At 36.5% G+C, this 18,375-nt stretch overlaps 1 protein-coding gene across 2 annotated transcripts in view; it reads left to right on the plus strand.

Moving 5' to 3' along the window:
* Nucleotides 1-18,168, plus strand: part of Aplf (aprataxin and PNKP like factor) — a 104,376-nt gene extending 86,208 nt beyond the window's left edge. Inside the window, exon 10 of one of the 2 annotated variants that reach the window (XM_020177435.2) lies at nt 2,873-18,168. In XM_020177435.2, coding sequence (XP_020033024.1) covers nt 2,873-3,069 — 197 coding nt within the window. In that variant the 3' untranslated portion in view covers nt 3,070-18,168. The remainder of the gene's footprint in view (nt 1-2,872) is intronic. The other variant, XM_020177434.2, reaches the window with a different exon arrangement.
* The last annotated feature ends 207 nt before the right edge of the window (nt 18,169-18,375 follow it).

The following is an 18,375-nucleotide window of genomic DNA, read 5'->3' on the forward strand; positions in this document are numbered from 1 at the left end:
ACCCTCCTGTTCTATTTTTGTAGAAGAAAAAAACATAAAAGATAAAAAGAGAAACATGATGTTTTTGCTAGTTTGAGATAAAGATCGCTACACAGGGAGTTTCCTTGTGTTATTTCCATTCATATATGTATTACAACCCCAACTGTTCATCTTTTCCAGCCCTCTTTACTCCTAGTCCATTTCTATTCATCTGTAGTGGGGCATCTTAGCTGCTTCCAAAGCTTAGCTATTGTGAATTAGTGCTGCAGTAAACATGGGTGTGCAGATGCCTTTATTGTAATCCGACTCACATTCCTTTGGATATATCCCTAAAAGTGGAATTGCTGGATCATACAGCAGTTCTATTTTTAGTTTTTTGAGGAGCCTTCATACTGTTTTCCATAGTGGTTGTACTAATTTACATTCTCACCAGCAGTGTATGAGGGTTTCTTTTTCTCCACATCCTTGCCAACATCTGTTGTTTCTAGTCTTGATGGTAGCCATTCTAATAGGAAAGAGGTAGAATCTTAACATGGTTTTGATTTGCATTTCCTTTATGGTCAGGGATGCTGAGGATTTCTTCTTGTGTTTTTTAGCCATTTGGACTTCTTCCTTTGAGAAAGCTCTGTTCAGTTCTTTTGCCCATTTCTTCATTGGGTAATTGATTTTTTGGGGAGTTTAGTTTTTTGAGCTCCCTATATGTTCTGGTTACTAATCCCTTGTCAGATGTATAGCTGGCAAAGATTTTCTCCCATTTTGTAGTCTGACTCTTCAATCTGGTGACCATTTCTTTTGTTGTGCAGAAGCTTTTTAATTTCATGCAGTCTCATTTGTCAATCCTTTCTCTTAGTTGCTGAGCCATTTAAGTTTTATTGAGGAAGTCATTGCCTATGCCTATTAATTCCAGTGTATGCTCTGCTCTTTCCTGCGCTAGCTTCAAAGTGTCAGGTCTTATTTATATTAAGGTTCTTAATCAACTTTGATACTTGTACAGGGTGACAGATAAGGATCTAGTTTCAGTTTTCTGCTTGCAGATACCCAGTTTTCCCAGCAACATTTATTGAAGAGGCTGTCATTTCTCCATCGTATGTTTTGGCACCTTTGTCAAAAATCAAGTGGGCATAGCTACATGGGTTCATATCTGGGTCTTCTATTCTGTTCCACTGGTCTTCATGTCTGTTTTTGTGCTAGTACCATGCTGTTTCATTGCTATGGCTCTGTAGTATAGTTTGAAGTCGTTTATTGTGATACCTCCAGCGTTGCTCTTTTTTGCTCAGTATTGCTTTGGCTATACGTAATCTTTTATGCCTTCAAATGACCTTTTAGGATTGATTTTTCAATCTCTGTGATGAATGTCATTGTAATTTTGATGGGGATTGCATTGAACATGTAGATTGCTTTTGGTAAAATAGCTATTTTCACTATGCTAATTTTATCAATCCATGAGCATGGGAGATCTTTCCATCTTCTATAGTCTTCTTTCATTTTTTTCTTATAGTTTCCTTGTAGAGCTCTTTTACATCCTTTGTTAAGTTTATTACTAGGTATTTTAATTTTTTTGAGGCCATCGTGATGGAAATATTTTCCTATATTCTTTCTCAATCTGTTGTGTGTAGAAACACTACTGATTTTTTTAGATTAATTTTGCATCCCACAACTTTACTTAAGGTGTTTATGGTGTCTAGGAGTTTTTTGGTGGAGTTTTTCTGATCTTTTGGGTATAACATGTTGTCCTATATAGGGATAGTTTGGCTACTTCCTTTCCAATTTGTATTCCTTTTATTCTTCCTGTCTTATTGCTCTGGCTAGAAATTCCAAGACTGTGTTGAATAAGAATGGAGAGAGTGGACACCCTTGTATGGTTCCTGACTTTAAAGGGAATGTTTTCAGTTTTTCCCCACTTAGTATGATGTTGGGTGTAGGCTTGTCATATGTAGCCTTTATTATGTTGAGGTACATAGAATCTACATTTTAGTAGCTGTTTAAGGTACAGGAATAGACAGAAAACAAATGCTAGGTCCATATAAGTTTGTGAGACTTAACAAACTTTCTCCTACAACAATTTAGGATCCAGTATTTCAGATTAAGGGTAACAAGAGTTGGAACAATATGAAGAGAATTCAGTCATGGTAACACTTTTTTGAGTTGTCCAGCAGACTTCAATATTTTTTACCAGTACATCTGCTGTTCACCATGGATTGTCCTCTGTCACTGAGATGATTTCCAGATAAAATCTTCCTAGTTGTTTCTTAAATGTTTTGTTTCTAGCAGGCATGTTAGTGTATACCTATAATTCCAACTACCCAGGAGGTAGAGGTAAGAGGATCTCCTAGCCCTTGCAAAGGTAGTACAAGACCCTCTCTCAAAAACAAACTAAAAGCAAAAGGACTAGAGGTGTGACTGAAGTGTTAGAGTGCTTGCTTAGCAAACATGAGGCCTTGAGTTCGATACCCAGTACTGCACCCCCACCCCCACCCCCGCCTAAAATTTTGTTTTCAAGTTTCGACTTGGAAGTGGCACACACTACTTCTATTCATTTCTTTGGCCAAGTGAGTGAGAGAGGGGAATTATAATCAAATCAGAAAAGGTCAAAGAATAACTGGGACAAATTACATTCTACCATAGGGGTGGTAGGGTACCATAGCTATGATTATAATTTAGGAATCATGATTTTGACTGTAATGTGCCAGTTTATTCTTAGGAGCCTCATGGTAGGAAAACTTAGAATAATAAATAACAAGTGGTCATATTAGTGCCTTTCTAGAAATGTGAAATGGTTAGCTATGTATTAATAAAGTTCTTCTTGATGCAAAAAGACACTTTACAGTCAAACATCTCTGATCCCAGGTTGAGTTGCGATTGATGTGGTGTGTATCAATATTTTGCCTTTCAGTAAGAAGAGTTTTTGATGAAGACGATGGTGTTGGGCAACCCAGTGAGTGTGACCTGAATGACAGCTTTCTAGATGAGGAGGAAAATGAGCCAACAGATGAAGATTCTGACTGGGAACCAGGAAAAGAAGATGAAGAAAAGGAGGACATGGAAGAGCTTCTAAAAGAAGCAAAAACGTTTATGAAAAGAAAAAACTAGCTCTTTTAGAGCTCACATTCACTTTTTCTTTATGGGAGAAAGTCAGGAACAAGGAGGTACTTAAGGGATCATTGTTTTCCTTCTTTGATAGTTGTGACTTTTACTATTGACTTCTTTGTAGGTGAAACATTGAAATGTCAGCCTTCACTGAAGTGGTAGAATGCAATGTCTGCCTTGCTTTCTTTCCTATTTAAAGTATTGAGAGTAGGAAGCAAATAGGCTAAATAGTGGTAACTGATATTTTCATATACTTGTATATTAGTAATAAAAAACCATAGGTTGCATAAAACTGGTCTTTTTTTCCCAACAATGCTGTCTTATAGAGTATTATGGAAGTATAACCAGACAAATTACATGATGAATGAGAAAGCATACTTCTTTCACTTCTCAGGCTCTTAAATATGACAACCATCACATATTGGCTATTATTTTTTTTAGTATCCTAGATGTGAGTTTTACATTTTTACTTCACTACTTTTATCCTTTGAAACTTGAGGATATTATTGCCAAATGGATACCAAAAATAGATCAAGCTAGGCTATAGAAATATTCACCTGGCAGAGCATGTGTTTTTATGTCCCACAATTATAATTTACTATATACCTGAGTTTAAAGGTAGAAAAACTCAAAGAATTTGAGGTTTGTTTTTTTTTTTCAAATTAAAGGCCTACCTGCTCATTTTAACCCTCACTGGTACTCTCTTTACATTAAGAATACAGAAATGATTTTTAACTGTAATTTGCTCAAATGACATTAGGTCTTTTGAGTTCTGATGAAAGTAGCAAGTGTTTTTGCCAGTGTTCAACATTCTGGCATTGGATCAAGAAGAAACCCTTTATTCTCCGGTTTAATGACGTATATATCTCCATATTTTTCTTCTTAAACCCGTTTAGGCTTAGTAATACTCTTCATCTTAGATGACTTGGAATTTTTAAAATATAATTTAGAATTTTTAATAATAGGTATGCATACACAGATCAGGAGGTATATTATTAAAATCATAAATCATTAAACCAAAGGCATCCTCATTATTTTCTACTGTAAGGAAACCCAAAATTTTATATCTTAAAAAAGCACAAAACATATTCACAATATTGTTTTCTTGGTACTTTAAATCTCTCTCCAAATAATCACATAATAGTAAAACTTATTTAAAATGAAGCAAGGATAAGATAAATATTTCTCTAGACTATTACCTAATATTCTGACTGTCATTATTTGGGAACTCACTTTTCTCTTCTGATGTCTCTTTAGTTTTGTGGCCTGACAAACCTGAGAAATCCTTAAAGGATTCTTTAATCCACCCCTAAGTATTTACCTGAGGGAAGTGAAAACATATCCACCTAAAACTGTCCACAATGTCACTTATATGGGATTTCTAAAACAGGAAAACCCTTAGAGACAGAAAGATGTATAGTTGCTAGTTACCTGGGCAAGTGGAATGGAAGAGACTGCTAATGGGTGTAAGGTTTCTTTTTGAGTGATAAAAATGTTCCAAAATTAGATAGGGATGATAGTTCTACAGCTCTGTAAAAATACTGAAAACCACTGAATTATGCACTTTCATAGAGTGAATTTTATGTTACATGAATTACATATCTCAGTAAAGCTGTCATTAATAAAAAAATGCAAAGGCTAACACCACTCTTTTAGGAATTAAAAAAAATTATTATCAAAAGGTATTCTTGGTAGTTGCATTAGTAGAGTTCACAGTAGCTGTTAAGGATAGCTTGATGCAACTTTTACAAAGACACTTAAGTAAAACTAATGTATAAAATATACATCTTAATTAATTGTAATGTAATGAAAATTTGCCACTAGTAATTGGACTGTGTTTAAATCTGTGAGTTCCAAAATTGAGGGATGTCATTGGTCTGTCAGTGATCTCAAGAGCAATGTTAACGAAACTCAATTTTTAAAAATGAATTACTGTCCCAAATAGCAGGTAAGAACCAGCTGTGCCTGTCATGATGTTTATGGACTTTAAACTGTATTCCACCTTCCTTAATCATACAAAAAGTCATCACATAACACATTTCTCACTAACATGCTTAATCCTAAAAAAAGATATTTTTGGTTGATCTTTTGAGAGGAGGAGGATTTCCTAGGACCTTGGGAAATTGGAGACATAAAAATGTGCTTACAATTTATTTGGGCTACTAGGATATGTATTCAACTCCTTTAAGAATTTTTCTACATATAAAAGGTCCACCTAGATCACCTTAACATTTCAGCTTCCTCAAGTCCCCCCCAAAACTCCTGATCACCCATCCCCAGTTTTACTTTTCCCATACACTTGTTTCCTAATATTAATACCATGTAATTTATTTTTCATTCTCCCTCCATTAGAATGTAGATTCCATCAGAACAGATTTTTGCTTACTTCCTTCACTGCTAATCCTTGGTGCTAAGAGCATAGCTGTTCTTGTACCTGCTCAATACCTGGAACATAACTGGTGCTTAATGTATACTTGTTGAATGGACATATGACTATTGGATATTAAGGAACTCGACAAAATGGGTAGTATAGAATAGGCAGAAGTAGGATTTCAGAGTTTATAGGAAGCATGGTGGAGAGAAAATAAAGCTATTCATTGTAATCACTCCAGAAAAGTTTAGAGATTAGTGAAAGCACAGAGGATTTTGTTTGTTTTGCCTAGTTCCATGTTCACTTTCCTTCTTAAAATTAGTGTATGTTAGTTGTACAGGGGGATTTCATTGTGACATTTATATAATGTGTCTTAATTAGATTCACCCCCTCCATCATTCTACTCATTCCTCCTCACCCCCTTCTTAGAACAATTTCAATGGATTTCTCTGTTCAATTTTTATACAAGTATACAAAATTCATTGACCATATTCACCTTCCTTCACCCTCTCCATTTACCTTCCCCCTCCCATTGATACCCACCCATTTTCCCATTGGTAAAACAGGATCTGTTTTACCTTTCTGCCCTTCATTTTATTAAGTGTATTTATTGTTCAAAGGGGAATTCAACTTGGTATTTCACACATGTATAAATTATACATATATTTTATTGTATTATTATTGCAGTGAGAACACAGGAAATGTTTTATAGGCAAGTAGAAGGAATATGTAGAGGGAGAGATTGTGAAAGTTGTAAGTGTTAGAGAATGGATATTTGTACTTGGCTAACATTTTTTAATTTAACTTATTAAAAAGGTGATTCTCAAGTTGCTGTGCATTAGAATCCCCTATGAAACTCTAAAATAAGTGCTCCATCACAGACTTACTGGGTCAAGATTTCTCAGATGGGGCACTGGTATTAGTATTAAATTGAACCCCCCACACTACTTTCTGGCATCAAAGATGAGATGCTGTTGAAAGAGCATTTCTTGGAGAGGCAGTGAGGGCCCATTTCCAATGATCACCAGTGAGCAGCCTGGCCCCCCAGCAATGAGAATCAAGCACATTCAGAGGCATCTCAAAAGTAATCATTCCAAAGTTTAGGGTTAGTCTGTGAAACTTTCATTTTTCATGAGGCATAAAAGAAATCCATAAAAGAGAAGAGCCAGTACTCTGAAACCACAAAACGACAAGTTCAGGACTTCGACCGGCATCATATATTATCATTGAGATTTTAAACTCCATTAGGCATTAGCTTAGTAGTTCACGTTGGTGCCAACTACAGTCAGAGAACTTCCTTAGATAATGTGCCAAGGGTAGAATCATATCTGTGGAGCCACAATAAAGACCTCATATTGTAATAGACTTAAAATTAATACCTAAAGGATAGGAAAATATACCCAATGTACAATTTAATCTGTTATTTTGAATAGATTAAAACCATCCTTGTGAGGAAAAAAATCAGAAAGGTATTGTAAAACACTATAAATAAACAGCAATGAGAGTATAATGCCACATATCAAGTAAGATGTACTTGAAGGCAAATAATATTTAGTTTTAAATGTTTATGATAGGAAAAAGTTTAAAACTAAATTAACTGAAAAAAGCTACTCAAAAGTATCCAAATAAACCCAAGGAAAGCAGGACAGAATTAATAAAATAAATTATTATGAAAAACTAAAATAAGCAGTAGACTTGATCAATAAAACATAAAATAGTCTTTGAAATGATCAATAAAATAGACAACTCAGCAAAACATACAAATATTAGAAATGGTAACAGAACTATAAATATAGATGTCTTAAATTTTGTAAGGGGATATGTACAGCTTCATGTCAATAAATTTGCAAATCTAGATGAATGCGACTTTCTAGAAAAATACAATTTATTAAAATTTAACAGATTTAAAAAATCCAAATAGATGAAAAGTATTCAGAGGTCTACTCCTAGTACAGTACTGGATCCTAGGTATTGCATGTGAATTCTATTAAACCTTTATTCAACAAATAATTCTTCTGTTAGAATTATCATAGGTGTAGAAAAACATGAAACCTTCACAGTTCTTCAAATCAGCTGAAGACAGCATTAAAAACCTTACAAACTAATCTTACTATGAACATAGATGTAAAAATCCTAAGTAGTTGCTCCTGTCTTTAAAAAAGACCCTGTCTTTAAAAAAACAAACAAAATAGCAAGATATGTCCACTATCACCTCAAATATTTCATGTTCTTCTGGGTATTCTTTGGATAATAGAAAAAGAAAAAATGAAATGTATTGCATAGGAAAAAAGTGGTAGTTTTTTTCTGCTTAGAAAGGACAAAAATGTCAAGTGAAAAATTATTTAAATTATCCTTGGGAGACTGAAATCAGGAGGATTGCAGTTCCAGGCCAGTCAGAGCAAAAAGTTCACGAGACGCAATCTCACAGGAAAAAAACTAGGAATGGTGGCATGCACCGGTCATCACAGAGATGACAGGAAGCTTAAATAGAAGGATGTGGTACAGGCTGACCTGGATAAAAAGCGAGACCCTATCTCCAAAATACCAGAGCAAAAATGTCTGGAGGTGTGGCTCAAGCCATAAAGCACCTGCCTAGTCAGTGTGAAGCCTTGATTCAAACACCAGTAGCTCCAAAAAAAAGTTAAATTTAGCAAGTTTTTTTAAATTGCTAAATACAGCGTCATCTTAACGTCACTGTACAACAGCAGTAACTAGCCAGAAAAATATGATGAATGAAGATCTTATTTAGATCAACAAGAACCAAAATGCCTAGTAATAAACCTAATACAATTGTGTAAGACCTATACAATTAAGACATTAAAATTTTAAAGGACATGAGGATGCCATAAATGGAGATGAGTACTATATTTCTAAATAGAAAAATGCAACATTGAAAGGTATAAATTCTCCCTGAAGTATGTTTAGTGCAATCTCATTCAAACTTCAAATGGATAGTTTACAGATTTAGAATCTGATTCTCAAGTTCTTTTTTTTTTTTTTTTTTTTGTAGTACTGGAGTTTGAACTCAGGGCCTACTCCTTGAGCCACTCCGCCAGCCCTTTTTTTATGTGATAGGTTTTTTAGCGATCAAGTCTCACTATCTGCCTTCTGAGTAGAGCCACTGAAACCTGGCTCTAAAGTTCTTTTTAAGGAAAAAGTGCTCAAGGAAAATTGATAATTTTTGAACAAAAGCAATGGGGAGACTTATCAACCCTGTCAAAATATCTGTATCAAAACAAGAGAGTAATATACACTTTAAAGAAAAAATGGTTTTGGTTCAGGAAGAGGCAAATGAATAAAACAGAGACTAGAAACTCTGTAAACAGATCAAACATATTATACACACATACACACACATATGTGTACATCTATATATGAGTTTATGGTAAAATTTCAATTTTAAGCCAACTGAGAGATTTGAAAAGTGGTGAAATTATAGTCTTGCCTCAACATCTGGAAAACAAAATTCAGGTAGATTAAAAGCAAACATGGAGAAAAAATAATAAAAGGAATTGTAAAATATTCTTTAGCCTAACGTTCAGGAAAATGCTCAGAATCAATAAAGAAAAAATGGAAATATTTCACTCATAGAAATTAAGAAATCTTTGTTACAATAAAGCAACAGACTGGGAGAAGATATTTGAGGCACAAATAAAAAGCTCCTTAAATGATGTAAAAGAAAAATGGGCAAGAGACAAATAATTCATAGAAGATAAACAGTTTGCCCTTGTGTATGTGAAAACATGTTCAGTCCTTCCAAAACCCATAGACGTAAATTAAAAAGATGAAATAGCTCTTGATCATCAAGTTTTCACATCTAAAGCATTTGTAACTTTCAGCAATAACAAGAAAGTGGTAATGGTCAGGTCTTTCTGGAAGACGATTTAACAATAGCAATCAATATTGAAATATTTGACTCAGCTGTTCCTGTTTTAGGAAACATTTGCATCTCAATGTAAAGCTGACTACATCAGGAAGTCCAGCTGTTATCTGTAATAAGAGAACAAAGGAAAATAAGAAAACAAACACAGGCAAAAGGAAATAAACTAAATTTCAATCAGTAGGAAATGGTGTGAAATGATGTAGCATCTATACTATGGAATATTATGCCATGATTAAGAAAGATGGAGGCTGGGGATGTAGTTCAATGGTAGAGCACTTTCCTAGCATGTGCAAGGCCCTGGGTTCTATCCCAGGCATCACTGAAAAGAAAGAGGGGGTTGACTCATGTATTGAAATGGAAAGATCACCAAGAAATGGTGTTTGTTTAGGAAGGCACTTAGCCACTTGAGCCATACCCCAGCCCTGTTGTTTATTTAGAAAGGACACCAATGAATAATTAACCCAGTACTTCTATGTAGGAAGTGTATCTGTGTATATTTATTTACATATGAATAGAAAGATGACCAAGAGTTACACAGGTCACTGTTACAGCACTTACTCCAGAGAATAAGAATGGATTTGGGAATGGAAGGGTATTGGGGTGGACTGTCAAATTCAGTCTACGTACTATTGGCTGAATCTTATTAGAAGAATGCGTTCAAGTACCACTTGTGTCCAAAATATATATTCCTGGGGTTACTTATTGAGTCTGGAAGTGAAAGAGACAACATGTAGTTTCAAGTTAAAGGCCTCAGAGACCTGGTAAGGAATTCTTTTGTTATTTCTGATGCTATAGTAACATTTCTATCAACAAGAACGATTTTGGTAACCAGGATTAATGCCTCTAAATCCATGACCTGTGGGGTTTTGCCAACACATGAGTTAAAATATAAACTATTTAACTGGTAGAATCGTAGGAGATTTTATGGATTTAAGGCATAACCCATGTCCAAGGTGTTAAGCAATGGATGCCCTAGTCCAAATATGACAACTACACATCTCCCATATCCTCTAAATTCTAGGCATTTACAACCCTGTAAGACCATGTTGACTGGGGAGTTTGTGGAAGTTGGAGGTGGAGGAATATTATAAGGTCAAGTAGGATGAGCCAGCTTGGTGCTGCATCTTCAGCCTTTATCTCTGAAGGTATCTCACCTTCTGGGAATCTCCTGACATTTTGTGAAGTTCCATCTCCACTGTGAACAATGAATGATCTGGTTTCTCTAGACATCTTAGTGCTTGGATGCTTCCACTATGTTCACATCATTGGATCAGCAGGTGAACACTGGGATAGTATTACAGCATGGAAAGGGAAAATCCAGGAGGATAAGGAAAGGCAAATTGAAGATCATGAACTAATTATGATCCAAACAACCTCCAACCTTACCCCAGTGCTTCGTGGAGAGTCTGGAATATTGCCCAATTATGTTAATGCTAGCTTAATGAAAGAATATCGGTGAAATTTATCTCTTTTGCTTTAAAAAAGAAATGTGTTGTTCCAAAACTGAGATTGAGCAACTCTGTCCAGGACACTTTGATTATGTGCTAGAGAAGTTTACCTTCCTTGACAGTGTTGATAGAGAAGTACTAATTGACAGGAGATACAGTCATGTTGCTTGGCAGCTCTAATTAATAGTCACAGATCAATCTGCTTGATTTCCTTCTTCTTACACAACTGCACTTTTTATTTCTAAACAATGGCAGACATTTTAAGATGGCGCTAACCCCTATGCCTACATATTACCCATGCCGCTTGATAAAGAGATGCACTTTTGTGATTTAGCAGGTTTACTGGTCTATGAAATCATCAACTGTTTGGAATTAGCAGTCTGGGTATTTATATAAACATTCCCCAACCACGAACACGTTTATTCTTCCCAAGCTTTATTTCTCCCTCTAAACTCATACCTGTCTACTTCCCCAAAACCAGTAAAAATCATCAGCACTCCATCAAAGAAATTTTGTATTAACAAAATTGAAATATTGGTCCTATCAGAATGACAGGGTAGTTGATGAAATTCCCTGTGTTATGTCAATGATAACCACCCTTTATTTGTTTTAAGAACTTTCCAAGCTTGCCTTGGGAAGGCTATCCCACCCCATAATTTTCCCTCTCTGAGAATAACTGGTCTTTGATCCAAGCTGAAACAATCAAGTGCTTTTTCTAGGGAATTTGTACTGGATGAGGACAGAGAAGAAGTCAGAACTAGGGTACTTCACCCTGCAGACTTTGGACAGCAGATACCCAAACCTCTAACACTGAGGCTTTGCAATTGTCTTGGTTCCTTGACTGGTCAAACCCTCCTTTGATCAGATTACCCCAGGATCTTTTTTAATTTTCCTCAAGTACCCAGAACTGATGTCTGTTGCATACAACAAAAAAAAGGGGGAAAGAGGCTTTTCTTTATTACATTAAAACATAAATTATGACTAAGCTATATAATCAGCACTATAGTCATTTAATTGAGAACCTTTTAGTCATTAATTGCTATGATCCTTCTTTTCCTGTTCTCTCTTCAAAAGTTAGTCATTGAGGAGGCAAACTGAGGTAGAAGTGTTGAAAAGTTAATGCTTGTCTTTTAAAACATCTGACAATGCTCTAACATGATGTTCTGGTACTTTGCTGAATGAGTCTCAGAATTTATTTGGGGTACAATTACCTTCTCAATGCTTGGGACTTCACAAAGGATGAAAGTTCTTCAGATCTTAAGACCCTGGTGTGCGACACACTACACCAACGTGTATGTGGCTTATTGTGCGAGATTTTGTGTGTGTGTAGCTTTAAGCAACGGCAGCTTGGAGGGAAGTTTTAGGTTGAACTTGCATTGTAGGTGAAGAAGCAACTTGACTCCAGAGGTAGGAAGCAGAACAGCAGCCACAAAGGCTACACCACCTGCAGTCTGAGGAGCACTGTATCCTTTCTTCAAGGATGTTCTTGACAGTTCCAAAGAGGCATGAGTGGGACAGGCTAAGACAGAGTGCCCAGATTCCCAGGGGACATTACTGGGAATCAAGCCTACCCATAACTTCTCATACCAGCTGCATTCGGGAGAAATGGGGTTGAGGACAGGTCAGAGGCAACTCTGCAGAGAAGTCACAGACACAATCTCAGGGCAGAAGATAGAGGCAGAAAGGGGTAATTCAACTTCTGTTTTGGCCACTGCAGTGGGGTTGTTGACTGGGACCTCTTCTACTCTGGCATCATTTCCCAAGTCACTTAAGGGCTTCCAATGCTATAAAGTCAGGAAAGCAAAGAACTAGGTTTAGGAACTGTGGCTATTAAGGGGACTGCATAACCTGGACCTACTGAATTTGTTAACTCAATTTTAGCATAGTAAATGATATTTACTTTTGTGATCTGTGACCACTAAAACCAATACTATGAAGTTGTGCTGGCCTGTGTAACTCCTAGTATTCATTTATTTATTCAACAATTATATATATATTGAGCTTCCACTAAATACCACGTTCTGTTTGATTATTATTATTATTATTATTATTATTATTATTGGCAGTAGTGGAGTTTGAACTCAGGGCCTTACACTTGCTAGGCAGGAGCTCTACCACTTGAACCACTCTGCCAGACCTCCAAGCTCTGTTTAGGCATTCAGGTGACATAAAACCCTGCTGTCCCAGAGCTCACCCTATAATATCCTACCCCTTGGTTTGTTCTAAACTGGTTCTGAACTCAACTCATGTTTATGGGAGGGTGGGTAGTTGTCTTTTTGCTGCCTGGCAACTGCTATTTCTCAGCCCAGCTTACATATACAAATGCATTAACTAATCTCTTGGGCACAGGGCCCAGATTCAGAACACCAAGGTTGGGCTTTCTTGGAATAAACAGTGCAAAGGGAGGGAGAAATGAAGTTCTCAAGCAGCGAAGATAAATAAGCATAAAAGCCAAGGTCAATATTCCCTATGAGCAAGTGCCAGCTCTTGTCATACCATATTTCTTCACCTGCCATAACCTGATAATGCCTGGGGCTGAACTTGGGAGTCTGCTTGGAAGCAGACTAGAAAAGACACCATTTGTTCTTCCTTGCTTGAGATGTATTTCTTTTAACTAGCTAATGCAAGTGTCTGACACACATTTTATATTTCTTTTTCCCTGTTGCCAACTTTAAACAAGTTCAGGAAAAGATCTCAATTGAGGATTTTATTGTTTTTTTCCAGTGCTGAAAGTAGAACACAGTACCTTCTGCATGCTAGGCAAGTGCTCTACCACTGAGCCACACACCCCAGCCCCAAGGTCTTAGTTCTTTTGGAAATCTTCCTCCCACTCTGGAAGGACAAATTGAAGACTAGAAAACAGGAAGTTTCTGGCAAAACTAAGTCCATGCTGAAAGTTCCAGCTGGAACACAGCAAACTCAAAACCTTCCCTTTAATTAAAAAAAACCTCAAGTATTTATATTTTCTACAATTGTGGCTATAGTGCAGTGAGATGAAATGCAATTTACCCTTAAATGCTAGTGGAAACAGCATTTCATCGCCCAGGATGGGGCAGTGCCTCATGATCTTCAACTCTAATGACTGAACTTTTCAGGATAGGGGAGTGTGTAAACACTGGCCAGCCTCTTCCTTTGCCTACAAGCCCTTGCTGCTCTCCGTGGGCTTTTGTAGATTTATACCCTGCCTCATTCTATTAAGGGCCCAAGGCAGTTTACAAAAATGCATAAGATGAAAAAGGAAATATGAAAGCAGAGTACAAAGTTCAAGTCAAGATGAAGTTAATTCACAAGGATGCACAGAATAAGAAGAGAATGGAACCGGGGTAAGATTGACCACTGTTGTAGGAAAAGTTCCTGTCACCTGTGTGAAACAAGCTTGCTTTCTTCCATGTGGTCACTGGGACATAGAGTTTATCTTCTCTCAAGTTAGACCAACTTACTGAGAATAGTCTAAGATAGCAGAGAAATGGTGATCATACTAGAAAGTCACTGAGGGTCTAGTTTTCTTCAGGGTGAGGACTGCTTTCTTTTTCTCACACAGTACTTAGCCCAGTGCAGCATACATAGCTGATTCTCTGTAAATGTTAGTTCACGTGAATTGGATTTAGGTCTTGTGATTTTGAGAAATGAATACTCTAAAGAAAAAGTAAATTACACTCTAGTCAATAGAATCCAAATCCATATTATCTGAGAGATACATAAATCCATAGCACAGGGAACATTCTAAACTTCCTTCCTTCCTTCCTTCCTTCCTTCCTTCCTTCCTTTCTTCCTTCCTTCTTCCTTCCTTCTTTCCTTCCTTCCTATCTTCCTTCTTTTCTACCCTCCCTCCCTCCCTCCTTCTCTCTCTGTCAGTACTGGAGTTTGAACTTAGGGCCTTGTCAGGTTAGGCAGGCAATCTACCACTTGAACCCTTTTTGCTTTTATGTATATTCCCAGTAGGGTCTTCAAATTTATGCCTGAACTGGCCTAGACTATGATTTTCCTATTTATGCTTAGCTAAGATGACAGGCACACACCATTGCCGCAGCTTTTATTGGTTGACACAGGGTCTCACCTACTTTTTGCCTGGGCTGGCCTCAAACCTTGATTTCTTCAGATCTCCACCTCTCAAGTAGCTAGGATTATAAGTTTGAGCCACAGCTTCTGGCTCATTCTAAACATTTCTGTCATAACCATTAATAGCACCCAAATGATTAAACATCATAAAACTTTAAATGAAAATAATGAAGAATTTGTATGCATATTAACAAAATGTTATTTTATATGCTGTTATATGTGTAAGAGAGAAATACTAAACTTAAAAACAGAACTTCTTTGCCTACATTTTTAAAGTTCTTTTTCATCTAATTTGATCTAATTTGAAAATGTCATTTCTTCTCTATGGGCATTATACTCAAATAATTTTAAACTATTGAGAATATGACTAATTCTGATCCTTAAGTAAAGCAGTTCCTCAAATTGATGACAGGTTAGGTAATATTCTAAAACTTTTCTGAATAGCCCATTAACTTGGTCAGACAATAACCTCAGAAAGGATTTGTTTCACCAGGGAACATGTATTGCATGAAAGTAGTAAAAGTATCATTGTCACTTAATTTTGCTGCAGAAAGAAAAGCTGGCTATTAAGTGAGGCAGGCCCCTTTAGGGGCAAGCTCCTATATTAACATACCTTCAAAGTGCCCTTTCCTTATTTCAGCTGAAAATTTACAATGAAAGCTAAGCATGTCCTGCCTGCTATTTTCACCTTTCTAACATATTCTATGACCTTGAGCTAAGCATGCCTAAAAATGAGTCTGTCATCTTTCCTTCTTGAACTATCACCTTAACTGAGCATGCTCATGAATGTGCCCACCCAAAAAGGATTTCCTAGATGAATATGATAGGCACTCAGAATAAAATCCCTCCCCCCATCTTTTGTTCAGGGAAGATATTGCTTTGGAAATAACTCCTGTGCTCTCCTTACCTGCTGCAAGGTAATCAATCTTTCTCTACCCTTTTATTTCCTGGTTGTGCTTGTTTTGACTGCACTTACCAAGATGTAAACCCATTGTGTTTGGTCTCAGAAGCTTTAAAATTTATTGAGAAACAATGTAGACTACAATTTAAGACAATGATGGACTGTTTTCTTGTAGTGACCTCATGTCTAAAGTATCATAAAAAAAACAAAAGAATATCAGTAGGTAAGCTATAACTTAAACATAAGGAAACTTTGATGTATAATGATCAAAGAATATTTAAATCTTATAATATGCTTACAATTTCATTTCAGAAAAATCAGAGAAAAAAGACAAGCATAACAATGTAAAAACACCCATAACTACGGCCACTTTCAGTTTATCACTAGTAACTCCCTTTTGGGATAACTCATTCCTATTTTGCAATTGATAAACATTGAAGAGGTAGAGTGAGTTCAACAAAGTTACAGAGGAAAAACAGTAGCAGTGGTGGTGCTAAGAGGTGCTGGCAGGTGACTTGGTCTTCTTTCTCTTTCACGCTATAGAATAATTCAAGTCTTGGAGTCTGTCTACCTTGACTGCTCTCTTTAACTTTTGAAGCTACCCTTAGTTTGTAGTTATGGGATCAGGGATAGGACCAGTTCTCCTACCTGACCCAGCTCTCGTGCCTAAATGTATAATCAAAATGAAGTGCGATGAGGTCTAATTTTTATCTTATGCTTTCTTTATCTTGCTTTAAGGCCCTGCTTCAGAATATGGACAAATAATGACAGAGCAATACAATTATCAGCTTTATTGAAATCCATCATCTTAGCAAACTAAAATGGTGTCTGCTAGATTTGCTACTTGAAAGAGCAAGTTACAGAACACAATAAAGTGGATGTCCACTTGGCATCATTCTTTCTGTGATAAATGAAGTATTTCTGAAAGAGGAGATCCTGATTAGAGATGCAAAGATCCCATTATGTTAATTGGGGCTGATTTCCTGCCTTAAATGTCTTCCTGCCTCTGTCACTGTCAGTGACTGACAGCTGGCTTAATAATCAAATTCAAGCACTGTTTCCTTTTCTTGACCTTTACAGAGAAATGAATTTTCAAGCTCTGTACATGAATGGAGTGTTTTAATTTGGGGAGAATAATGTGTTTGCATCATTCCCAGCAGCCCGTGGATCTGATTATCTGTGTTATTTCTACATTCCACTTCAAAGTCAACTTCTGGAGAATGGTTGGTAGTTGAATCCATTTTATAATTATTCCCCATCTCCAGCTCTCCACACACTCATCACCCAAAAGAGGGCACATTAGTTTCTGGTTGAATTAATGAGGCCTCTAGCACACCACTGCTCTCAAGTGTCTCCTGAACTATTTTTTATGAACATCATATTCTGTTAAGGGGTTGTTCATGCTGGTTGATATAAACAAGTAGTTTTCTCCACTTGGAGCTATGACTTCTTTGCCTGGCTTCTTCACCTTTTGCCTTTTGTTTCTGTATATGCTCCCCACAACCCTCTACCTAGGGAGACCAGTAGTGCAGCAGCTCAGAGCTCCCAGCCAAGGGCAAGATTCAGGTTTCCATCCCTAGGTGGGAATAACACACCCACATGGTAGAATGAAAAGATGTATGTAATGTGCCCCACATGTGCTTGCCACACGCTGTGGTAGGTAGGCACTGGGTACGTCCAACTCTGCAGCAGTTGTTTTCTTGGGCATCTAAAGTCCTCTTTTAGGACTCCCCTTTCCCCTACAGTGTGGTCTTTGCAGATCACACTGCAAATCCCAGCATACTTTTCTCAAATCCTTCTTGGAGAATCAATTTCCTGGGAGAAAAATTTCCCTCCATACCTGAAAAGCATGCAGAGTTCACTTTTTAGTTGATTGCTGTCTACCTTGGAATTTCTCCAGTAGTCTCCTGGCAATGGTGGACTCAGCTTTCAGGAACTCAGCTGGCTGTCCATGGCAGCCTCATCTGTAAACCAAAGGTTCCAAATTTCTTAGTCTAAGGACAAACCCATGAGCTTCAGAAGCAAGTGTTCAGGAATTCAGGATGTTCAGATATTGTATGTATAGACAGAGTGGCCACATCATTTAGCCCCACACTGGGTCACTTCTGAAAGTGAAAGAGAACTCTATTCTATTTAAGAATTAAGGAAAGGGTACAGGAGGGTGAATGTGGTGGAAATATTAAAATGGAAAAATGAGACTTGTTGAAACTATTCCAGGAATGGGAGAGAGAGCTAAAGAATGATGGAGGGAGTGAACTCAACTATGATATATTGTAAGAACTTTTCTAGGTTTATGATAATAAAATATGCTTATTATAAAAAATAAATATTTTTAACATTTAAAAACCAATAACCAATGAATTGATTTTGTTGTATTAAAACAAATTGTGAAATTGTTTTGCTCATACAATTTTTTAAAAATGAATTCTAAAAACTAACATATATATGTGTATAAAATAAATCAAGATTTAATGTTTCATTATAAATTTTTTAAATATTAAAAATGACATAAGTAGAATATTCTTAGTATATATTTTTGTACTTTAATCAATTTCTTAGCCATATCTGTCTCTTGTTATGTGACACCAGTATTTTACTGAAGAATGTATTTTTTCAATATGGTTTAATTTTCAATTTTTTCATAAAA

This window comes from Castor canadensis, chromosome 12 (assembly GCF_047511655.1).
Source record: "Castor canadensis chromosome 12, mCasCan1.hap1v2, whole genome shotgun sequence".
NCBI classification, from domain to species: domain Eukaryota; kingdom Metazoa; phylum Chordata; class Mammalia; order Rodentia; family Castoridae; genus Castor; species Castor canadensis.